This window comes from Euprymna scolopes, chromosome 1 (genome assembly GCF_053919585.1).
Source record: "Euprymna scolopes isolate OS-2025 chromosome 1, ASM5391958v1, whole genome shotgun sequence".
In the NCBI taxonomy this organism is placed as follows: Eukaryota; Metazoa; Mollusca; class Cephalopoda; order Sepiida; family Sepiolidae; genus Euprymna; species Euprymna scolopes.
Window position 1 is genome coordinate 112,156,525 of NC_136482.1, and position 26,491 is coordinate 112,183,015.

Sequence of the window (26,491 nt, forward strand, 5' to 3'; positions counted from 1 at the left end):
CTTTGTTTACATGCATGGATAACGCATACAGACATCAGCAAATCGACATGCAAATTGTTCATTCAATCAAGCCGCCGTGTTTGTATTTGTGCGCATGCGCAAATTCAATTCATTCTTTCATGTTGTTTACTATTAAGGCTTTGTGTTTATATAGTAATCAGAAAAAACTACAGATTCATTTAGATATTTCTCTTAAGTGGGTGGGGATGACGTGAGATTATCATCGCGTGCATTGCTGGCAGTTTTGATAAGACATCATCTTCTACTTTTTATTCGAGTAGGTGAGAATGAAAAGCGATGGGAGTAACTTCCGATAATAACGTCATTCCTCTTTTAATTATGGTGTTAAGTGAGGGACAACTTGAGATTATCATCACATGGATTGGTAAGCGCTTAAATGAGGCAATCCTCCCAGAAAAATTCTCCTCCTGTTTTTTCGAGTATGAAGAGTGATAGCCAGGGGGTAACTTCCGGTGATGACGCCATTCCCCTAAAAAGCATGATGTTAATTTGGGTCCAACTTAAGATTATCATCACATGGATTAGCGACTGTTTAAATGAGACAACCCTCCCAAACATTATCCATTATCTCCTCCTCCTTATTCGAGTAGGTGAGGAGTGAAAGGCAGGGGGGATAAATTCCGGCTATGACGTCATTCCTCTTCAAATTATGGGGTTAAGTGGGGGACAACTTGAGAATTATCATCACATGGATTGGCGAGTGTTTAAAGGAGACACTCCTCCCAGTCAATCTCTTCTGTTTATTCGAGGGGGTGGTGATAGGTAAGTTTCGGTGCAGACGTCATTTCTCTTCAAATCATGGTGTAAAATCGGGGACAACTTAAGATTATCATCACATGGATTAGCGACTGTTTTAATTAGACATCTCATTCCAGACATTATCTCCTTCTATTTATTCGATTAGGCGGGGGTTATAGGTGAAATGTTAACTACCGGTGATGACGTAACTCCTCTTTAAATTATGGTGCTAAATGAGGGACAACTTGAGATTATCATCGCACGGATTGGCGAGTGTTTAAATGAGACAGACCTCCCAGATAGTATCTCCTCCTGTTTATTCGAGTAGGGGATGATAAGATTGGGGATTACTTCCGGTGTTGACGTCATTCCTCTTTAAATTATCGTGTGGAGGATGATTCGAGACTATCATCACATGGAGAAATAATTACTTTGTTTTTTGTTATTGTGTTGTGGTATATGGTACTCAATAAAAAATACCCAATACCCGGGACACACCGGATATCCTTGGTAGTAAGTAAATAGATTTTCTTGTTATAAGAAGACTCTTCCCGGCAGGGAAAAATGAAAAAGTCAGTTCAAAGAAAAGAAGTTTGAAATAAAATAATTTACGCGTATTTTAATAATAATAATAATAATAATAATAATAATAATAATAATAATAATAATTAGTTAATAAAAATAATTACATTATACATATAAATATATAATTTATGAATATATATAAATTGTTTTATATATTATAAAAATTTATAATTTCATTATTTAAATGTAACAATTACATTATATAAATATAATAATTACATTATATATATGACAATTACATTATATATATACATTAATTAGATTAGATATATATGATAATTACATTAAATATATATAATTACATTAGATATACATATAATTACATTGTATTATAATTATATATAATTACATTATGTAATTATTATATTATATATAATTTTGCATATATATAATTACATAATGCATAAATATAATAATCATATTAGACATATAATGATTACATTATATATAAATAATTACATAACATAAAATATTACATCACACATATATAACTAATATACTAATTACATAATCTATATACTAATTACCACATATATATAATAATTTCATTATATATGATAAATACATTATAAATAATAAATACATTATATAATAATGATATTATATATCATAATTACATTATATAGATTAAATATATTATATATATAATGAATAAATTATATATAATAAATATTTTATATATGCAATAAATACATTGCATATATAATACATACATTATATATAATACATACATTATATATAATACATACATCATATATATACGACATTAACATTATATATATGGTAATTACATTATATATAATTACATTACTCTGTAGAGAACCTATTGTTGATTTTTAGAAATTATTTTTTTATAGTATATCATGTTTTGAGTTTGCGCTAAACAGAAACATTTATTTCGAACACGCCACTCTCTTATCAAAGAACCTACGGTTGATTTTGTACGCCTGGCGCTTTAGATGTCAGGCTGTATGAAAAGATTAACGTTGTTGGACTGTTCTTTCTTTAATCAGTATTCCGATATAAATCCTATATAAGAACACTCCCGGATACAAAGTATATTTGTGTTTAATTTCATAAAAATAAGCCCAGCCGTTTAAGAGTCCGTAGGAAACGAATAAACGCGCGTGCGCACACACACGCGCGCGCAAAATGTCAAGAGACTCAAACGGGACATATTTGATTCAACACTGGTTAATTGCCAACGCAGGTGTCATTTGTAAACAAACATACACAACCTGAGTTATTTGTTGCTTTCGTTGATTTAAAATATTAAGAAAAGATTTAAATAAATGTGTGAGGCGTAGATATATTTTTTATGTAGAGCGCGATTTTCTGGGTAGGGGAGGTCTTTTTTTTTTCTTTTTTAACAAAACTCTTTTAATAAACGAATGCAGAGATGGTATCTATCGAGTAATTTCTCGTTTTAAAATGAGTTCATTGTCTGCGATTATTCAATTTTTTCTTTTTTTTTCTTTTAGGCGTTTACGAAAAGCATATTAAATATTTATCTTTTAATGTAGACTGCGTTTTTATATTTTTTCTGGTTCTCACGTACTTTGTGTAATCCTGTCCCTACTCTCATTTTTCTCACTCACGTGCCCCTATTTCGAATTCGTAGTAGTGGGCCGCCATCAACAAACGTTTTTGTGCCAGATGGCCATTAACATCGTTTTTATTTTTTTTCAAGTTTAACCAATTTGAAACTAATAAAAATTATTGCACAGTAAAATCGAAAATCTTTTTTCTTATTTCGAATTATTTAATAAAGTAAAAAATTCAATTTTTTACCTTGCTTAATAAATTTAAAAGATTATTGTAACAAATTTGAAAAATATTAATATTCATTCACATCTTAATGTTTTCTTCTTTTTTTTTTAAACAATTCTGTGTCAAAATATGAATAATTTATACGGATACACCATATATAACATGTATTAAAAACATACTCACGTTTAAGTAGAATCGTGAAATCTCTTTGGCTTTGACGATATCCAGCATGGGGAAGAGTATCACAGGTAATAAGGCAGTGACAGGAATTGGAAGGGCTTCTGTGACCCAAAAGATGGCTATGATGATGATTGCATAGCCACATTTGCCCTCCTGTAAATAAGAGGGAAGAAAGTTTTAAAAAAATTAACCCATAAATTATTTTAAGAAAAATTTACACTAGAATAGTTACAAGTTAAACGATGAAGTCCCTCACAGTAATCTCCTGAGAACCTTCCCTCGGCGCCGCGACACACCTAATCCGCTGTCACAAAACCTGCATTTTCGTTAGAAGTACTCGAAAAGAAACCGAGAGGAAGGCTGATGATAAAATTGGTAGACACACTGCACAGAGACCTCTGTAAAATCGGTCTTCACCCGGATCAAGCCTTTTATCCGACCAAATTCAGACAAAATGTCTATCATTATGGACCCCGCTGTAGTCCGGGATTAACTCATCAGATAAGAAGAACACAGGGTGGAACGATAAAATTATGGCACTAAATAAACGACATAATTCCATTTCCGTTTGATGAAAACCGGTTTTCTTTATTTGTTGCAGACCATCTACTAGTTGGTCAGTTGTGTACAAATCACAAGAGCGATAGGAGCCTTCTATCATGCCTGAAAGTGACTCAATGTTCAACGAGCAAGATCGGAGATGCACCGCTGTATAACTCATGCTCTCTACCGATCCAAGTTATGACAACAGGACCATTGCCAACACACTCACAATGCAAACCCGGACGGCTCAATTCTTGAGGGCACAGCTCCACAAGTTTCCGGCTACGGTTATGGTATTTGGTGTAGTTTCAAATGAGGGCCACACCCTTCCACCTCACATCTTCGAAGTCGGTTTGAAAGTGAACACCAAAGTGTACATGGATGTGCTGAAGAGTGGGGTGATCCCTTGGTGCAGTCAGTTGGTCGATGGCAAACCCTGGGCGTGGCAGGAGGACTCGGCGCTGGCCTACAAGTCTTGGTTTCAGAACGAGTGCTACTTTGTACTCTTCTCTCACTGGCACTCCTCCTCCCTTGACCTGAACCCGCTGGACTACTTCGTTTGGTCATACATCAAGAGCATCACCAACATGACCTCCCACAACACCAAAGTCAGCCTAATTGCCGCCATTCGCCGAGCTCTTGCCGGCGCTTATGGAAAAAGTTTGCTCCTAGTTTCGGACCTATATCGAGGCGGTGATTGAGGACGAAGGCGGCTACATTGAATAGATGTCAGCTCTACTACATAATCAAGTTACCTGAATTTATTTTTTCAATAAAAGTTTTAAATCAAAGCTATCGTATTGTTATTTTAAAGGTCACAAACTTATCGTTCCACCTTGTACTTTTAATTGAAGCATGAAGACACATACAGTACACCTGATGCCCTTCTCTTATGTGGGGTTACAAATTTTTATTTTACAATGGTTCAAGATTGAAAATTATATCTTTCTTCTACAAGGAATTTATTGGTGTGGCTCTAAAGAAATAACACAATAAAAGGTAATTAAAAAAATATGTATTTACAGAAAATATAGAAGTAACGTGTTGGCAGAGATTGTTTTCAGATTAGTCATAGCGATTCTCTCCGTTACCACCATGATCAATATTCATATACAATATACTATGAGAGGATTGGAAACAATGCGTGGAAAGAAAAGAACTGAATCACGAAGAGGACGACTCGAAAAGTATTTGTGGGGTTTATACTTGAAGATGAGCTTCATTTCAGGCCTGAAATCGAAATCTTACATCAAATCCGTTGTTAAGGTGTCCGGAAAAAATGGTCGGATCATTCTACAGCCCAGAAAGTATCAAGAATTTCCTGACGCAATCCTATAATTGTATAAGAATCAAATACATGATAAGATGAAGTGATGTTGCCACATCTAGGGAGGTGCCGCTCCAAACACCTTTTCTGTCTTGACAGAATACAAAACTGACTTTGAAATCGGTTGGGGGATGTTCTTTTCTTTTCTCTTCAGCCTATTTATCACAGAAAAAAAGATTGCTAGTCTTTCTCTACTCAATCGTTATTTGCAAGTTTAGTGGACTTTTCTGATTACGATAAAGTGCAGATAAAGCGATTTGAGGAAACGGTAGAGCTTCGGGATGGAAGCTATTATGTGGAGCTCCCCTGGCATCACGATAGATTAGCCAGAGTCCCCTCTAATCATGCAACTTCCTTGCATGTTTTAGACCGGGTGGTAGCAAACTTGACTAAAAGAAAAATATATGATGAATATTTGGAGGTGTTTCGTCAGCAACAGGAGGACGGTATAATTGAAGAGATTTTTGTCTCCCCTCAGGAGTTCGACAAATATGTGTGGATACCACATAGACCAGTTTTCAAGTCGGACCCTACGGCAACTACAAGAATCAGACCAGTGTTCAACTGTAGCTTGAAGACAGGAGATGGATTATCGCTGAACGAAGCAGCATATTCTGGCGTTAACTTAACAGGGGGCATCTTAAAGTTGTTGCTGGCCTTTAGAGCCACCAATTATGTGCTACTAGCAGACATTCGCCGAGCCTTCCTAATGATTCGGCTTAAGCTGGAGACGGATAGGAACCGGTTTTGCTTTTTTCTTAAACAAGGATATTGTTTGCGCTGCTTCCGCTATACCACCTTGATATTCGGATTTACCTCAAGCCCATTTGTGTTGGGGTGCATCTTAAAATTGCATGCAGCAAAATACCCTCAGGATGCTTGCCGCAGAATGATGGAGGACCGGTTTTATGTGGATAACCTTGTGGCAGACGCGAGTGAGCTTACTGCATTGTATTCCCTTGTTAGAGAGCGTTTGCTGGAAGGGGGCTTTATTATCCAGTCATGCAACTCAAACAGTCAGGCGCTCCGCACTAGGATGAGGGAGGATGGTACTCTAAGTATCCATGAAGAGGAGTGGGAGAGAGTACTGGGCTACCGATACTCCCCACATTCGGAGGAGTTGTATGTCGCTCCGGTAAAGTGCAATCCTGACGTGACAACTAAGAGAGGTGTTCTTTCAGAGTCAGCTAAGGTCTTCGATCCGTTGTCCCTATGTCTCCCGGTTACTATCCGCAGTAGAGTGCTAATCAGGTCCATGTGGAAGAATGGTGCAGGTTGGGATGATCCACTCCAGCCAGCAATCTTGAGCGATTGGAGAGAACTAGCCAGGGACCTTTCAGGGTTGAGTGATTTCCGTTTTTTGCGCAAGGCGCTTATGGCAGGGCTGCCTGGAGATATGTACCTGTTTTGCGACGCGTCCAAGGAAGCATATGGGTTTGCCGTGTATATCGTGCAAAATGGTCGGTCATCCTTATTATTTGCGAAAGCTAAGGTAGCACCTATGAAGGACAAGACTTTGCCTGTGTTAGAACTAATGGCCGTCTTCCTCGCCTTCAAGTGTCTCCCCACAATCCTGGACAATTGTGAAGGATTTGTCCCCGAGAATTTGTGTATAGCCACGGATGCACAGGTGGTCTTGTCCTGGATTTTATCTCAAAACATGGCTAGCAAAAATGTTTTTGCAAAAAATAGACTTAAAGATATTCTGCAGATGAAAGTGGAGTTGGAGTCTCGCTATGGCTTGAAGACTCTCTTCAGATATGTTGATAGTACACACAACCCGGCGGATTTGTTAACAAGAGGATTAACATTGAGAAAGTTCCAATCTAAGATGGAATTTTGGTGTTCAGGCCCTTCCTGGCTAGGCGAAGGAATATCTCAATGGTTAGGACAGGATATGCCCTGTTTGAGTGAGATATGCCAGCGAATGACCCGCAGTTCAGCGAATTGTTCTTTGATCAATGATCAAGAGTACACTTCCGCCATACCTTTTCAGAGGTTTTCCTCATTCTCTGGTTTACTGACTGTTACTGCTTTGGTGTTTAAGTTCCTAGCCATCCGATTTAATCGACAATGGGACTACAACTCTAAGGCAGCGATCTACCTTATGAAGACAGTGCAACGGCAAGAATTTCCCATGGAAGTGGAGTACCTAAAGGAGCCGAGTGGTAAACCCATGCCAGTTAGGGTTCGTGCTCTGGATCTTTTTCTGGACCCTGACGGTTTGATTCGATCTTGGGGAAGAATCAACCAATTTTCCTACTTTGGTTATGAAGTTAAAAACCCCATTCTGATAGGGAAACATCATCCTATTACCAGACTCATCATTTTGGATTGTCACGAAAGGTGTTGCCACATTGGAACTGGGTCAACTCTAGCGGAGTTGAGGCGAAGCGGTTATTGGGTCCCGCAGAGTCGACAAGCTGTGAATAAGGTACTGGCTGTTTGTACCAGATGTAAACGTTATAATTCAACGCCAGTGACGCCGAATGCTGCTGCTGCCCTGCCATCGCACCGTACCGATTTCAGAGTCCCCTATCAACACACTGGGATTGATTTTACTGGCCATCTTTGGGTGAGTGACGGGAAACGAGATACGAAAATGTACTTGCTCCTGTTCACTTGCTTGAATATCAGAGCAATACACATTGAAGTAGTTCCCGACATGAGCGTACCCTCTTTCTTCCAGGCACTGGTTCGATTTACTAACCGATATGGCGTTCCCGAAACCCTTTATAGTGACAACGCGAAAACGTTTATCGGAAGTGGAAAGATTTTCGACCGTCTCTCTCTTTTTACGGACTATCAAAGAAAATACGGTCCTTGTAAGTTAAAACTTAAAACCATTCCCTTGTTCTCTCCTTGGTATGGAGGAACATGGGAGCGATGTATCAAGACCATGAAGAACTGCCTATTTAAGATTCTTGGCAGGGGTAGATTGGATTACTTTACCCTTCTGACAGTGTTATCGGATATTCAGAGGTCTGTTAATAACCGGCCTCTTACTTACCAGGTGTCAGCCGACAGAAATGCTACTCCAATTACCCCTAATATGTTCCTTAAGCCCAATCAGAGCCCCGGGCTATTGATACGACTGGATAGAGAGGATAGAACAACCTTGTTGCCTCCCAGCAGGGAGAGGCTAATTCAAACCTTGGAACTTAGGGACCAATGTCTGACAGATTTCCACAAACTATGGTATGAGGAGTACCTGCTAGAGCTGGGAAGGAAGATTCCTGGTCGATCCCGACTCAGTACAAGAACCCGCCTCCAGAAGGATGATGTTGTGCTGAGTGGGTCTTAGGAACTATTACTGGACTGATTCCAGGCCATGATGGTGTCGTTAGAGCAGCACGTGTTCAAAAAGGGGAGGGCTTGGAGGAAGTACATTCCCTGAAACATCTGTACCCCTTAGAGCTTTCTAGGACTCCTGAAGGACCTCCTGTTGCGGAGGGAGGGGAGACGTTGGGTTCACCCCCTAGTGTTGAGGAGCAGGTCTGGTTGTGTCCCCTGTGCAGTTCTCCGCAGCAGAATCAGAATATGATCGGGTGTGACTCGTGCGACGATTGGTACCATTTCCGATGTGTCGGTATCGACTCAGAACCTCCCAACAGGCAAAAGTGGTATTGCCCAGAATGCGCGCCCCTGAAAAAACGACGGGGTAGACATAGCCTGCTGCCTGCTTGATTGATATCTGGCTGATCGACTACTGCTATATTGTACTAACAGTTGTTTTTTTGATTAAGTATTTTGGTGGTATGTCATTTTTATGTAACTTTTTTCTTTTTCTTTTCTCTCTTCTACCTTTTGTTTTTTTTCTCGTTTTTGTCGGGAGTGTGTGAGAAAATAAAAATGAAAATAAAAATAAAAAAGGAAGATTGCTTACTTGGTGGCGCCGGCCTCGAGGGCGGAATTCTAATCTGAGTGGTTGAGAGGACGAGTCTTTTATAGACTTGGAGGAGTAGGGGGAGGCACAATTCTTCTGTTATAAAAGAATTGTGTCTCTGACTAGTACCAGTTCTGTTAATGACTTACTGGTGAACGGTTGGCACAACTTAGTTACTCGCTGCTCGCCGTACTACAATACTTGTTACTCGACCCAGTAGGGGGGGGGGTCGTATAGGGCATCCTTTGCAACCCCTCCGAGCTTACGCTATCACCGGGTAATCTACTTTACCCTCTAAATAGTTTTTTTTTTTCCACAAATTATAGCTTAACAATAAAAGTTAATTAATTATTATGGTTTATGTTTGCCCCAATTCAAAGAAGATCATGAACGACGTCGAAATTATTATCATTTCTAAGGGTCACTTTGACTTATAAAAACGTTACCAACACAAAGACGAAGAAAATCAACAAAAAATGAGAAGAGAAAATATTTGGTGGACAGAAACAAGCGAACAGTTTTATTAGAAAAGAAAAAAAAAAGGAAACTTAGAGTCCCCCCCAAAAGTCCATAACTGTCTGCTGCTAAGATTTTGCTCTCAGTTACAAAGAAAGATTTTTTGTGTGTAACAAGTACGAAAGATAGAAAGAAAGACGGGCTGAGTAGGCTGGTTTTTTACGACTTACTGCTGTTTGTTATGACATGAGATTTCCACCAACGTAGACTTTTTTAAAAGGTCGTAATATTTTTAGCCGAAAATAGTTGGTTCTCTTTGTTTGCAATTTAAGTTTACATTTTGTAATGCCATCTTTGTTTAAATAAAAGTCTGTTCCGAGAGTGCTCTTTTAGCGAGGAATTTATTTTCTCATTATTCCTGAAGGAATAACCTATAAAAGAACAGTTGTTCGTATTTTGACGTTCTCTTTTTTTTTACAAGGAGGTCACCACTTATCAAGGCTCGGAAGCCACTCAGGGATGCATGTACAGTACGTTGTACGTTAGTATTAAGATTTCATAAAGTGTCTACTTAAGGGGGCGGTTCATCAGGAATTTGTTTACGTTGAATTTGAATACATCCAAGTTGTAGTTAGGTGGGAAACAAGCAGACGGAACAGAGTTCCACTGGCGTGCTGTTCTAAGAAAGAAGCTGTGTTCATGGAATCTACGTTTTGATTTAGGCACAGATATAGAGTGGGGAAAATTACTGACAGTGGCTTCAGCTAAACGGGTGTTTTTCGTAAAAGATTCGTGAGGGGGTGGCCAGAGATTGGAGCTCAGACGAGTACTTGCCATGGAAATAACGGTAAAACAAAGACAGACTCGCAACGTCCCTTCTGTGGGAGAGAGGTTGCAGGGAAGAGAAAAGGGCATCCCCCACTAAGCCACGAAGTCTATTTTGTACTCTGTCAAGGCAGGATAGGTTATTTTTAGCAGCTCTTGCCCAGATATGGCAACAGTATTCCATCCTTGGACGTTTATATAGATAGAGAATTGCATCAGTAGTGAGATATCTTCTGGAGTGGTAGAAGTAACTCACCATCTTTCCAGCGACCCTGGCAACAGACTTGATGTACGTGTTCCATTTCAGATCAGGAATAAAGGTCAAGCCCAGAAGCTTGTCAAAACATTGAGCTTCTCCTAGGCGAGAGCCATCCATTACAATTGATGCCAGATGAGGATCAGAGCGTTGATGGTGTAAACATAGGAGCTTGGTTTTAGATGCATTAAAGGTAACCAGCCACGTCTTCCCCCACTGAACTACACGCTCGAGATCAGAGGAGAGAGAATCAGAGAGAATTTTGTCATTTACAACCTTTGATGTGTTGCCGTAGATGGTTGTGTCATCAGCATAGATGTCAATGATTTAAGTATGTGTTTAGGGAGATCATTGATGTAGATCAGTAGAGAGTTGGCCCCAGGATTTACCCCTGAGGGACTCTAGCATTAATACTGCAGGCCTCTGATTTTTGTCCATCGACCACTACTCTTATGAGCCTATTCGAGAGAAATGATTTAAAGATTGAGAAAACATTTCCAGTTATACCGTAGCTGAAAATCTTGTGAAGTAGGCCTTTATGCCATACCTTGTCGAAGGCCTTTGATATGTCAAGTGCAATTCCCCTAGAAAGAAGCCTTTGTCAAGAGATTCGCTAATCCTATGAGATATAACCGTTAGCGCATCTGCGGTAGATCTTGCAGAACGGAAACCATATTGCGTGTCACTAAGGAGGTTATTTCTGCTGAGGTGGTTGACTATTTCTCTATTTAGTATGGATTCCAGCAACTTACTCATGACACACGGGAGACTTATAGGTCTGTACTGAGAGGGAAAGGACTTATCACCTGAATTCTTAAATACAGGACATACTGATGAGGTTTTCCAGGGTGTTGGAAAGCACTTCTCCTTAAGGCAACTCTGAAAAGATAAGAAGTCCAGTAACAAAAAAAACTTCCTCGTTTCTTCTTTGAGTCCAGTGAGAATAGAAATATTCTTCAGGTGAGGATCGAACTCACGACCTTCAGATTATGAAACTGAATACAAATATTCTTTTCTGTTGACTTAGAACACTGCAGTGTGAGACGTGCCCGTTTTCTTCAGGCCTTATAAGAAAATATCTAGTGACGGACACTTTAGTGAGAATATTTTCGACATGTTTGTTCTCCCCTCCAAGCTGGTATTCATCCGACATATTTAACTGCAAGTCCTCGACAGATTTCTTGGTTTCCCTTGAAGTTTATTTCTCTGTGCGAGATACGAATACATCAGATAACTTAGACGCAATCACTTCAATATTTTAACGTCCTTTTTAAATGGAGAAAAGATAGTACGTCAACACATTTCGAATATTCAGCACATTATTATTGCATCACTGGAAATAATATAGAAATTGTACTTATGCAATATAAGGACCATTCTATTGCCAGAACCTTCCAGGTGGTATACAGAAAATGTCGGAAGATGTCGAACGAAAGTTTCGTGATATTTTTTTCGCGCAAACGCTGGCAAATTTTACCAATGAAAAATATATTTCTTTCAGTACGAAGCTAATTCAATGAAAAATTAATTGAAAAACTGAAAACAATCTCCTTTATGTAATTATTGAACGATTTTTATCAAAACTATTCAGCACATCATCATCACTGAAAATAATCTATCTGTCTATATATTTATAAAAGTGAACGTGTCTGTGTGTGTACATTTCCCTACACAATAACTGTCAATTTTAAGTCTACAGACGCGAAATTTTATATAGACACAGACACACAGACACATTCACTTTTATAGATATATAGATAGATAGATTATTTCCAGTGATATGATTATGATGGCCTGAATAGTTTTGATAAAAATGGTTCAATAATGGTTCATCCTCTCCTTTCGATTGTCTAGCCTTAATTAAAACCTACGTCACTTCCGGATTGGCGGTGGTCGTAACGGCAAAGACGTCAGGTTTTTTCCCCGTTCTTTTTCTCCTTTGCGGTACGGGTTCGAGCCTGCCTTCCTACTTCTACTTTTTTTTTGCTCAACATACACATCCAAACACCCGGGCAACGCCGGGCTGAAATGCTAGTATCTATAAAAGTGAAAGTGTCTGTGTGTGTGTGTGTGTGTGTGTGTATGTCTGTCTATCTGTGTATATTACGCAATAACTCTGTCAATTTTCAGTCTACAGCCTAGAATTTAATATACAGGGTATTGAGATTTGGAAAAATCGTTGTGATCGGTTTTCGGCCAGAAATTTGGCTGGTAAGGGGTCAAAGTTTAACGATTTGACCTTTGAGAACTCTACGAAACTCCTCCGCCAATTTTGGGTATAAACACTTGAAATTTTAGATATAGGTTAATTGGATATGGATCTAACTAAATAACTTGATTTGAGCCCAAAATAATAAATGTTAAGGGGTCATAATAGGGGTCAAAGTTTTAAAAATTGACCGATCCTTTTTTGCTTAATATACACCTCCAAATACCCGGGCAACGCCGGGCTGAAATGCTAGTATATCTATAAAAGTGAACGTGTCTGTGTGTGTGTGTCTGTGTACATTTCCCTACGCAATAACTCTGTCAATTTTAAGTCTACATACTCGAAATTTGATATACAGTTTACTGAGATTTGGAAAATATCTTTGTAATCCGTTTTCGGCCAAAAATTTGGCTGTTAATGAGTCTAAGTTCAACGATTTTTCCGTTGAGAACTCTACGAAACTCCTTCGCCAATTTTAGGTATAAACAATTGAAATTTTGGATATCGGTTCCTTGGATATGGATCTAACTTAATAACTTGATTTAAGCTCAAAATAATAAATGTTAAAGGGTCATAATAGATGTCAAAGTTAACAAAAAATGACCTCTGCGGTCTCTACCAAATTATTGAGACAATTTCTGGTCTAAACATTTGAAATTTTACATAAAGGGTATTCAGAGATAGGGCAAGCTTTTTAATCGGTTTTGGTCGAAATTTTTTAGTTACCAATATATAAATGTATGTATGTATGTTTGCATGTCTGCCTAAAACTTTCGTCAGAGGCGACGGAATTTTACTAGATCAGTATCATTTTGAATTTCCACGTTTTAGACGACAAATATCGAAAAATTGGCTAAAAATATTAATATCTTCACCTTCAACTGGGCACTTTTCTACAGGGGGGCGCTTTTTTCGCCGATATTTTCGAAAGTCATCTTTCGATTGTCTAGCCTTAATTTAAACCTAAGTCACTTCCGGTTTGGCGGTCGTCGTAACAGCAAAAACGTCAGTGTTTTCCCGTTCTTTTCCTCCTTTGCGGTACGGGTTCGAGCCTGCCTTCCTACTACCACTTTTTTTTTTGCTCAACGTACACCTCTAAACACCCGGGCAACGCCGGGTTGAAATGGCAGGATATCTATAAAAATGAACGTGTCTGTGTGTCAATTTTAAGTCTACAGACTCGAAATTTTATATACAGGCTACTGAGATTTGGGAAAATCTTTGTAATCGGTTTTCGTTAAAAAATTTGGCTATTAAAGGGCCAAAGTTCAACGATTTGACCTTTGAGAACGCTACCAGACTCCTCCGACAATTTTGGGTTTAAACACTTGAAATTTTGGATATGGGTTCCTTGGACATGGATCTAACTTAACTTGATTTAAGCCTAAAGCAATAAATGTTAAGGGGTCATAATAGGGGTCAAATTAAAAATGACCGTTTTTTTTTGTTTTTGTTTTTTTGCTTAACATACACCTCCAAATACCCGGGCAACGCCGGGCTAAATGCTAGTGTAGAAATAAAAAATAAAACAGACAAAAAAAAAAAAAAGGCACTTATGCAGTGTAGTCCTTAAGACTAAACGTCGGAATCTTCCTGGCGGTTTATTGAAAATACCGGAAAGTGCAGAACAGACGTGATGTTTTTTTTTTCGCACAAATGCCAGCTAATGGTTTCACTGAAAAAAAATCTGTCAGTACGAAGTTAATTCAATGAAAACTTAATTGAAAAAATGGAAACAATAATTATCGGACAATTTTTCCGAACTAATTACACTCAAAGGGACGGTTAGAATCTTAAAAATATCTTTCGGTTGGAAGGTTTAAGAAAACGGGTGAATGTCTGGCATCTGGTAGTATGCCCCATCCACAGCTAAAACAAAATAAATAATAACATTATAATCTCCATTAACAATTTAAGAGAGAAATAGCACACACGACAAGCGCACGGTCCCGTTTTTGTCTGTACTAGCTGGACACCCGGCGTTGCCCTGTCGTACAATACGTTTAAACACGATATTTTAATTTATGCAGATAGCGTATGCATCGTTACAGAATCAATTCTATAGTGATTATTATATATTACGAGGAATGATTTGGCTGGTAGACTAATTCATTAAAAAATTTAAAAAAATAATAATGATAATGTCGTTCATCAAATTCCGTTTGTGTTTGTTTACAATATCACGTCAGCTGATATTTGGGTTTGACGATCTTAAATATAGTCTTTCTTCTGTTATAGATAAAAAGGAAGAATTTTTAAAGGGGAATATTTTACCTTACACCAGCCAAGGTTACACAGGTGTGATGTAAAATATTCCCCTGTAATTTTTTTTTTATCTATAAGAGAAGAAAGACTATTTAAAAGATCGGATGTTTTATATTTCTGACACTTATCGGATAAATTTCTATACAAAACATATCTAAGAGCACTGCCAGGAATATAAATTACCTTTGTGTGAAATTTGCAAAAGATAGGCTCAGCCGTTTCGGAATCTATGAGAAAGGAACTCCCTCTCACACACACAAAGCCACTTTTATATAATAGTAGAGATATAAAGGCCAGGTTTGAGGGGCGCAGCACTAGGTGTATCAGAATTTTTGTAGGAATTTTTGACACCCCTAACACGAAACTGCAAATAAAATATAAAAAACTCGTAATTTCTCTTTTAAAGGTGGGTTGTTTATTTTCTTTATGGATTATACTTCCAAAATAAACTATTAAAGTTGCATAAAAAGTAATAGAAATATTTTTTTAAAAAATAGTAATGAAATTAATTGAATGGTACGAGTTCAGTATTTTTCAATTTTTAAACTTTAAAAATCTATCAAAATTTTTCTATTGATTCTATTTTTACGATATTTTCCGGGTCAATGTGAAATTTTATGCACTTTTCAATAAATCGAATATAATATTTTAGACAAACGTTTTTTTAATTCACGCCCCCCCCATTTTCAAATGTCTATTAAAAAGTAAATAATTAATTTATGTACCAAAGTTTTATATATCACAAATTGAAGATAAAAGATCAATAAATAATATATTCAAATTTAAAACAATAAAAAAGTAGTGTTTTTTTAGAAATTTACCTGTAAAGTGCGAAGTTTAAAACTTAAAAAAAAACCCACGTTGTTTGTTTTTTTTTGTTTTTTTTTAATGAAACCTTGGTCCTTGTTCCTTTAATTGAAAAAAAATTAGGGCTTGAGTTACATTTTTCGAGGAGTTATAAGCTTCGAAAGATAGCGGGTGGAATTATTCAATAGTTTTCACGAAATTTCTGACACTGCTAGCGCAGCACTCGAGACCAGCCCTGAAAGATTCACAGATCAAATCAGCTTTGAGATACTCACAGGTTATGTCAGCTATGAGCGGTACACGGTCGGGATTAGAGAAAAGGCAAAGATCACAAGACGAACACGGATACGATGCAAGAATATTTTTCTTCAATCTACTAAATGGTTAAATCTGCCTAACATTCTTCTCCACACATAGGGGGAAAAACAAACAAACAAAAAAGACGTTCGTGTCAATTTTGTTGTTTTAATCTGAATATAAAATTTGCTATTCATTATTCGAAAGAGCTTCACTATAGATTGTTATGAGAAGAACAATCATAAAATCGAATGCTAAGTTTTATGACGATTATCACTCTACGTTTAAAAATAAATAAATTAAGTAACGAGCATATATTAAGCTTCTCGTCTAAAATTATATTTGATACATAAACTTAATGACCTTGCCTATATTTGCGTTGGAGACAAAACTTTTCGCCTTAAATTCTTATTAAACTTAATCTTCAGGTATACTAATACGAGCGATGGTGATTTTGATTTTTTGAATTTTTACAAAAGCCTAACGCTATTCGAGGATAAGAGTTAATACGATTATCAATTGGATGGTGAGATGGCCAAATTTGATTACTTAAGAGGATGACCCGACATGTATTTGCTGACATTGGATTGCCCGGTAATGAGTTAAGTGTAACATCTTTTCTATCCTCGGTTAGTAGAGGAAGAAGAAATCCTTCTAGACTGAGGAATTATTGTCCCATTCCAGAGTGTCTCTTTTTGGCAGCTGTGTATTTCATATAAGAAGCTGATTTTGTGTTTAATTCTGCTTTTGTGAAGATGAAAGTATATATACTTATCCATGGCAAACGATTAATTAAAGATAAGTTACTATTTTCATGAGCCAAGTATTAATTATGTATTATTATTATTTTATATTAATGATTAACAACTTATTAAGATCAAAAGGATTAATGAGATTATCAATCGAATGATGAACAATACTATCAAAGGATTGAAAACGATGAATGCAGGTAAAGAAAATTTGATCGCTTTAGAAAACGGTTTAATAAGTATTTAAAATTTAGCTTAAAGACAAAATTGACGTTCCGTATGATTTGGATTCTTCGGACTACTATTCTCATCTAGAGTGTTATTTTCACAACGTTTCGGTCGATGTAACCTCCGATCTTCTTCAGATGTAGCGTGTCGAACTCGAAAACGTTTATTCAATCCACGGGGAAAGCATACTTTCGTTCCGTCAGCCATAACTAGGTAGAAGTCCTAAGTAATTCGCAATTGTGCCTTTTTTAGTGTCGCCCACACTGAGAATTAAATCTTCAACCTCCAGAAGAGTTAACTTTACAACTGAATTTTACCAAGTACTTTACACACTACGCCACGAATCCAGAAAAATTCTAGAGTTTGATAACCCGGATTCGATAAGAATAAGTTCAGGGATTACATCGATCGAAACATTGTGAAAATAAAGAACTTGTTTACATTGGACTTGAAGACGGTCATATTAAAATTACATAACAAAAGATAATATCGTTGATATGTCGTAACAGCGACAAAAAAACAAAAGGAATATTCTCAGTTAACACTACTCAACTCATTTTTAAAACTCCATTTTAAGTCAAATTTTGAATATATTTCTCATCACGTAGTATTAATTAAAACCATGCGTTTTGTTACATAGTGAATGGATAGAAAACCTAGTATATAATTAAGTTAGTTAAGAATAACAGTAAATGTAAGGAAAAATAAGCAAAAAGTGAATTTCTAAATTCCGGGCTAGGTTATGAGAATATCTATAATATAAAGCTGTGTGTGTGTGTGTGTGGTCACGAATAGGCTCCTATATGGTTGACTATTTAAAAAAAACTGATTACATATAATGATAGAAAATGTATCGAGACACAGGAATGGGTATGTTTGATCTGGCAGAACAGTGGTTCATTAAAATTGTGGGGTCTGCGTTCGCGCCTGGTCCACAAAGTATGGAAATAAAAGATTTAAAAATGAAAAAAAAAAAAAAATAAAAACGTTTACAAGTGTTTTTGATATAGATGTACATAAGAATACTTTGATAAGTATGATTTAACTTAAATAAGGACGGTATAATAAAATTGTGGGGTTTGCGTTCGCATCTAGCCTCCATAGAATGGAAATAGGCTTTAATAAAGACTTTTCATATCTATCTGCGTAAGTATACTTTGATAATTACGTTTCAGTTTGAAGAAATATGGTATAATAAAATTATGGGGTGTTCGTTCTCGCCTGATCTCCATAGAATGGAAATATGTCACAAAATTTAACAAGGTTTTTTAATATAGATCTACAGAATATTGTGATAAGTAGGGCTGTGACAAGCATATTCTTTTACAAAAGAATATTCTTTGCATATATTTCGTTAGAGAATATTCTTTTAACAAAAAGCATATTCTTTTTTTTAAAGAATATTCCTTTAACAAAAAGCCTATTCTCTTAGAATATGCAAAATATTTATGGAATAAGTTGTGCCGAAAATATGCAAAATATTTATGGAATAAGTTGTGCCGAAAATATGTTGAAATAAATATTTGCATACGAGTCTTAATTTTACGAAGTTTTCTTTTTTATATAAATCAAATTAAACATGGTAAAACCTTCGTAGTTGTGAATTTACAATAACCTTTGGTTCTTAATGAGAGCCATTCTATTAGAGGGTTATATTAGGGAGGAAATATCCGCTTATCCTTTTTGCCCTAGGTCTCCAGGGCCGATATATCGGCCCCGTAGTGTCCAAAGGATTGTAACTACAATTTGTATCGAAAAAATAGCCAGGTTTAAATATGGTCCAGTAATCTGCTACGATTGGAACGATTTTATTTTTTTTTTCATTATAAGGCTATTTTAGCGGACAAGCAAAGAAGCTTTAATTTTGATAATTTAAAGACTAATTTAATTATAAAATGCAATAAATAAAATATTTAAGTTCCATAGAGTGTCCAATTGTTCACAGTATATAAACAGTATATACATTAATGAGTAGGGCAATGTCAAGAATATTCTTTAATAAAAAAACAATTCTTTACATATATTGGGTTAGAGAATATTCTTTTGATAAAAAGCATATTCCTTAAAAAAAAAAGAATATGCTTTTTAAAAAAGAATATGCAAAATATTTATGGAATAAGTTTTGCTTTGCCAAAAGATATGCTGAAAGAAAATATTTGGATAAGAGTTTTTAATTTATTCATTTTTTTAGATGAATTAAACGTGGTATAACCCTAACAGATGTGAATTTAAATAAAAAAGGGTCTAAAATTTGGTCTGTTGAAAAAGAGTGATATTATAGGCATATATATAAATATGTACTGACAGCTCGTCCTTGTAGATACTCAAAGCGTGTTAGTAACCAGGAAGAATTTACAAGATCTAAAAAAACTAAACAAAAAATGCCGAAAATAATTAGCACTCCTGCTGAACGGATGGCAAGATATGCCGATGAATTTGAAGATTACCAGTTAACTGGCAATTGCTTAACCTGCAAATACTTCAATATCCAGGTAGTAATACATAAAATTTGCAATATAGTTGACTAATAGATTGGCGTTGTTATAGTAGTTTTGTTTTTGAAATTCTATAACGGTAAATCTAGCTGTATTAAACTTTGATTGAACATTGAAATTTACAATTTATTTTATCTACTTTTTACGTTAATTGATAAATGTTAATCGGCTTCAAATAAGTTTTCCACCCTTCCTTTAAATGTATATATTACCATTAAATAATTTATTTTTGCAGATCAAAAATTGTAAAAATCTCTAAAGCAGCATTTAAAAACCAACGCACATCTGGCAAAAAAGACCTACACGGCGAAGTTCCTACTGCAGCAACTGATTTAGGAGCCAGTACGAATAATTTGTTCAACGCTGACTTATGCAAAGCGTTGATTGCAGCGGATATTCCGTTTCATAAACTGAGCAATAATGTGTTCAAAGACTTTCTTCATAGGTACACACATAGAAATATTCCAAATCAGACTACACTAAGAAAATATTACGTTAGTGAAGTGTACGAAGCAAAAGTGAAGTCACTCAGAGAAAAAGCTGCTGGAATGAAACTGTGGGTCTCAATTGATGAAACCACTGATGTAGAGCAGCGTATTATTGCTTGCTTTGTGTTTGGCATTCTTGGGGTATAAGAGGAACGCAGCAAGTACTATTTGGAAAATATTGCATGTCTGCCAAAAGTTAATCATTCTACAATTGCTGCTTTTTTTAACGATTCGTTGCAGTTTTTGTGGCCGCAGCAAGTCCTTTATAATAATGTGCTCCTTGTAACCACTGATGCAGCTGCATATGTCCAAAGCTATGAATGCTCTTCAGGTGTTATACCCGAAAATGATGCACGTTACTTGTTTGGCCCATGGCTTGCACAGGGTTGCGGAATTAGTCAGGCAGGCGCACCCAAAAGTAAATAAACTGATTTCAACTGTAAAAAGTATATTTTTTAAAAGCACCCAATCGGATCGAAAAGTTCAGGGAACCAGCTCCAGGAGTACCCCTTCCACAGAGTCCCATTGTAACAAGATGGGGTACGTGGTTAGATGCAGCACATTATTACGCCAAACATTTGCCCGAAATTACTCCTGTCATAATGTCTCTAGATTCAACAGAGGCCCAAAGTATATTGGAGCCCAAAAAACTGTTGGATGAGGAATCACTGCCATTTGATCTCGGCTTTATCGCCAACAGTTTTTCCATTTTAACAAATATTGCAAAGTTGGAGACTAAAGGGCTGAGTCTTTCAAAATCTATTGAATTAATTAGAGAGGTCGAAATGACACTTGAGGAGATGGATGACTCCCAATTTCGTAAAAAGCTGAAGAATGTCATTTCATAGAACAAAGGTTTTGCTACTTTAAAACGTCTCGATGCACTTATTAGTGGGAAGGCTTTTGAAAATGAAGGAAATTTGGATGACATAGATCATTTAAAAGTTTTAAGTGCCGAAGAAATGGCCAGCTTGAAATATGCCCCAGTAGTCTCATGCGACGTGGAACGAGTTTTTTCCCAGTGTAAGACCGTTTTAGCAGACAACCGCAGAAGTTTCAATTTTGAGAACTTAATAAATTGTAAAATGCAATGAATAAAATATTTGTTTAAGCTTGATAGTGTTTAATTGTTAGAAGTATTTATAGCATAAAAATAAACGTTTTTTCTATATATTTTCTTGCGTTTTCGGCATTAACTGAAGCTTTTACAAAATCATCAATAGAATTTATAAAAAAACAAATAATTAACCCTTTCGACCCTAACATTGCAAAATTACCAACTACTCAACTATACCCGTTCTATTAAAATACTATAGTAAGGCCGAAATATCTGTAGGTCTTCTTTTACCTTAAATCCCCATGGCCGATATATCAGCCCATTGGAATCGAAAGGGTTAATATTGTTGCAAACGTAAATCTAAGGTACCTAGCGTAAATATATTCGCTTGAAGTACAGTGGAAATATGCGATTTATAAAAATAAATATATGGTAGCCAAAGAGAATATTCCGTCTCAAAGCAGCATGTTCTTTTTAAAAAGAATATTCCTATGCAAAAAAAGCATATTTTTTTTAAAAAAGAATATTCCCGTGTAAAAAAAAGCATATTCTCGAGCATATTCTTAAAGAATATTCCCGGCATATAAAAAGAATATAGAGCATATTTGAAAGAGAATATTGTCACAGCCCTAGTGATAAGTGTTTCAGTGTGAACAGGTATGGTATAATAAATTATGGGGTTTATCTATTTTATTTTTACTTTCATCATATTTTGCTTTGGTTTTGATACCCCCAAATTCGAAGCTATCTCTTTATAACCCTTCCTTTTCATAACCTATCATACTTTCATAAATCAGAGTCAATTTTCTTTAGGCTGTTTTTGAACCCCGTCAACAACGGGTACTTTTGCTAGTAAAAATATAAAAAGCAAATCAGCAGAGCCCTTGCTAAGAATTCAACGTGTCTTATTTATTTTACCTTTAGTAACTGTAAAATAAAAACTGGAGACATTTAGTTTTCTCAGCTGAGAGTCGATCCTTGGACGGCTCGATTATCAAGAAACTACAAGAATATAAATGCATTCAAAATGTTTAATTCTAACTTCTTACTTAAAAGCTCATCAGCTACTTGCTTTGTTGACTGAGTACGGAACCTTGTCCCCTATAATATTAAATAACAGTCATAACGCTTGAAATTTTGTCTTACATTAAGGATTTACGTTGACCTAAAGTCCCCACAAAGTATACTTAAGCAACTAAAAATATAACCGATAAAATATTCGAAAATGAAAGAGAAAGAAAAAAAGAAAAATAAAACAAACAATATTACTTCAACCCGGCCTACAATTTTTTTTTCAAGTTTTCCCTCTCAGTTTGGTTATTCTTCCTTACTTTCTCCAAGTTTACGCCTCGGCTTGGTCCGTTCTTGTTTTCTTTCTTTGCGACTGCATTCTTTCATGGTAAGCTTTTTTTTTTTTTTTTTTTTTTTTTTTTTGTAACAACATTAATTTCGGGGTAGTTTTCCTTCTCTCTGATTTCTGTCCTTCCGCACATAATTCGGCATTTGCATACACATATCTGCGCCCTGTTACAAAGATACGCTAACGTTTAGTCAGATTCTGAAACTATCTCTTGAGTTGCTGTTACTCGTTCGAAAAATTGCTGTAGGTTTAGCAGTGGAACAATCTAGAATTTTCAGACATTGCACTGAACAATCAAGCCTGCATCGTTCATTTCTAGACGACCATTTTGTAGTTATTATTCCTACAAGCTATATGAAAGTGTGGGGCTTTATTTTTATCCCCGAAAGACAATACGTCATTTTGTGAGATGTGGCGCTGAGAATAGACACACTGGGAGGTGACCGTGTTGAAGTGAATAACGACATGTGCTGCCGATCTAAATCTACCAGGATGGAATCCAATCAGCTTTATAGCGCCATTTTCATTTATGAATACTGGCAAATATACCGTGGTCATTCTGTAACGTGACCTTTATGCTCAAACCATGTTCATTACAGTTCATACCTCTCTTGGAACTCCATGTCGTCCGGCACCGCCGAAAATGAACAAACAAAAATAAATAAATACGACTCAGCTTTTATTTCTTTTTTTTTTTTAACACAAGTTGTTTATTACCGTTTTTCTTTCTTCACGACACCAGCTTAAAACGTCTCTCGATGCTACTGCGGGGCCACATGCCCATCTCTCCTTGAAGCGTTTTTCTTTCTGTTCCACTACACGCCAACCATAGACAGCCATTTTTCGTCTTCGACTTTACACGCCCATCTTTTTGAACCGCAGTTTTTCTTCTCCCAACCACGTGGTGTCTTTTTTCTTTATATTATCACCCCAGCTCGCACACACTTCCTAATTTGCATATGTGCTTTTTTTTTCGGCTACTGCTGCTAACATCTTCGCAAACCAGCTATCTCACCGCTCCTGCTTATATTTTTCCACGCGCTCATACACGCTCAGTTACACCTCCTGTAAGTACGCGAAAGAATTAAAGAAGGCAAAGCCGTAAACCAAATCAAGACGGTTAACATCGCACTATATTATTATTTTGTCCTTTAGTCCCCACATTTCCTTAGCGATGTTTCTGACAAAAATTGATATTTTCTGGTAGGTATCTATCCACCCAACACTTATTGTTGCTATTTTTTTTTATCATATGTAGTATTTTTGAACGCCATACATCAAATGACTTCGTGTCTTGTTTTGAACAATTTCTAATATATATATATATATATATATATATATATACATATGGTAATTTTGGACAAATCGGACTACGTTGAGAAAATGGTAGTTATTCTCAATGATGTTTCGAAATTCCGTAAACTCTGTCCTGTCGAGTTGACTGATAATACTTGCAAGAACGAGGCAAAAATGCAAAGACGTCTACTTGTATTATTTAAAAAGAAAGTTTTTTGCAAGTACGTCTATGACAGGATTAGACCCTCTGGTTCACAACGTCCTAGAATGTATGGTCTCCCCAAAATCCACAAGCAAGGTGTTCCACTGAGACCTATTTTATCAATGGTTAGTTCGGCACAACATTCTTTGGCTCTTTGGCTTGTGGAAATTCTGCAACCTGTGCGCGAGTTATATACCACGCACTGTATCCCTGATTCTTTTCAGTTCGTTGATTATGTACGTGGGTTGGATTCTAATGCAGAGACATCTTTTATGTGATCATTTGATGTCTCTAGTCTCTTTACCAACATACCGTTGGATGAGACTATACGTATATGTACCGACGTGCTTTACGATGGTCGCCTGACTGCTCCACGTTTTTCTAAAGAGATTCTTATTGAACTCATTTTAATGTGCACAAAATCTGTGGAGTTTAATTTTTGGGATATTATGTACTGTCAGGTTGACCCCAACTTTAGCGGATATTTTCGTCGGGTACAATGAATCCGTTCTGTTTAATTCTACAACAAAACCCACTGCATATTTCAGATATGTTGACGACACTTTGCTGTTTTTCCATCGCAAAGTGAAGCGTCTATATTTTTTGATAAGTTGAATTCTTTGCATGGAGCTCTAAAGTTCACTATGGAAAGTGAGAAGGACAATTCGCTTCCCTTCTTGGATGTTCTTGTCGAACGTTTAAGGGGAGGGGGATTTCTCACTACAATGTATAGGAAGCCGACATTTACTGGCCTATATGTGAACTGGTTGTCTTTTGTACCAAAATCACGTAAGGTCGGCTTAATTAATACTTTAGTACATAGAGCCATGATGATTTGTTCACCTAACAGATTGGACGCCGAACTTGATAAGATCAGGGAAATATTCATCAATAATGGTTACCCTGTTGACCTTATTGATGACCTATTTTCAAAAATCCCCTAGATAGTTTGGACCTTTGAAATGACCGGTTTATTTAAAATTACCGTGGATTGGGTAAAAGAATAACAGACTTTCCAAACAGATTCGCAGAAGTATTTATGACTGCTTTTATTCTGTGTCCGTGCGTTTGGGATATACTACAATACCTGCATTTCCTTCTTTTCGCAAGGATAGTTTGCCTTACATCCAAAATAGCAATATTGTATATCAATTCAAATGCCAGTGCGATGCTGGTTATGTTGGGCGAACACCCTTGCATCTTTTGACTAGTATAAACAAGCATGTTCCATCGAAGATCAGACAAAGGAGGATGAGGTCTGGTAGTCCCCCTCCTTCTGAAGCCTTGGACTCTGCTATTGGCCAGCATTTGGTTGACAACCCGTGCTGTGCTGATAGATATAAAATTGAATGGTTCGAGGTGCTACATAGAGCGGTCTCCAGAAACCATTTAAAGATTTTGAAGTCCGTCTCTATTGCGGTGTGGAAACCTTCTTTGTGTCGACAGAAAGAAACATCTAACGTATTGTTTCTCTTTAGGGAACTGTGAATTTTTTTTCTCCCGCACGCACATATGTTTATGAGTAAAATATGCTTATTCAATTACATTTCACTCTTTATTTATACCAATGCTTTTATTCATGAAGCTCGATGTATGTAAATTATAACTACAGAGCATATACAAATGAATGACAAAAAGTCTATATTCCAAATTCCAAGATGTTGTTCATCTTACCGTTTATTTCATTCAGCATGTTAAATACTTCCATTCTTGATGGTACCTGTTTCGTAGAGCAGAAACATTCATATAACTATGTTAATTTTTGAATATTTTCTGCCCTAACCCACCAGAAGGTTCTTCGGAAATCGACAGAGATGATTTTTTGTAGTGATGAAGGCTTTGTACAGCATCAACCACAATTTCTGGTAAAACTGCTAATATCAGTCGGTGCAATGACTACCATAAAACAGAACAGGCAGTATACCCCAGGTTGTACATCAGGGGTTCCCTTTCCCTAGATTTGTATCTTAAGACGAAGATTTGAGATGCATCATTCTCGGTGAATTAAACGCGCCCCTAGATACCAACCAGGACATTTCTATGCCGTAAGATAAAATAAAATTTAAAAAATAATAACACAAATAATAAATATATGTATTACTTGTATAATTATTATTTTCGCTTTAATTTTATTTTATATAATCTGCATTTAAAAAAAATCTTTATCACTTCCTTTTTATTTTCGGTTTTGTACCCTTATATTCTATATTAGCAGGCCCACCCGGCGTTACTCAGGGCCGTATAAAACAATGAGAAAAATGAAGTTGATTTTGAACATATCTGTTATCCTTAAGAGAGAGGATTTTTTTTATGTCTATATATCATTTGCTATCTCGAGCAAAAGAATATTTTACCTAACCTAGGACGTGAATTACACAAATTATGTATGAAATAATTTTAACTTCCCTAGGACATGTAATTAACAGCACGAATATTAAATGATTTTACAAT

At 36.3% G+C, this 26,491-nt stretch overlaps 1 protein-coding gene across 3 annotated transcripts in view; it reads right to left on the minus strand.

The window, feature by feature from the left end:
• LOC145266299 (solute carrier family 13 member 2-like) overlaps nucleotides 1–26,491 on the minus strand; it is a 200,485-nt gene that overhangs the window by 114,391 nt on the left and 59,603 nt on the right. For 2 of the 3 annotated variants that reach the window (XM_080121973.1, XM_080121888.1), the window contains exon 3: nucleotides 3,298–3,447. In XM_080121973.1, coding sequence (XP_079978099.1) covers nucleotides 3,298–3,447 — 150 coding nt within the window. Of the gene's footprint in view, nucleotides 1–3,297; nucleotides 3,448–16,143; nucleotides 16,263–26,491 lie in introns of those variants that run through there. The other variant, XM_080122048.1, reaches the window with a different exon arrangement.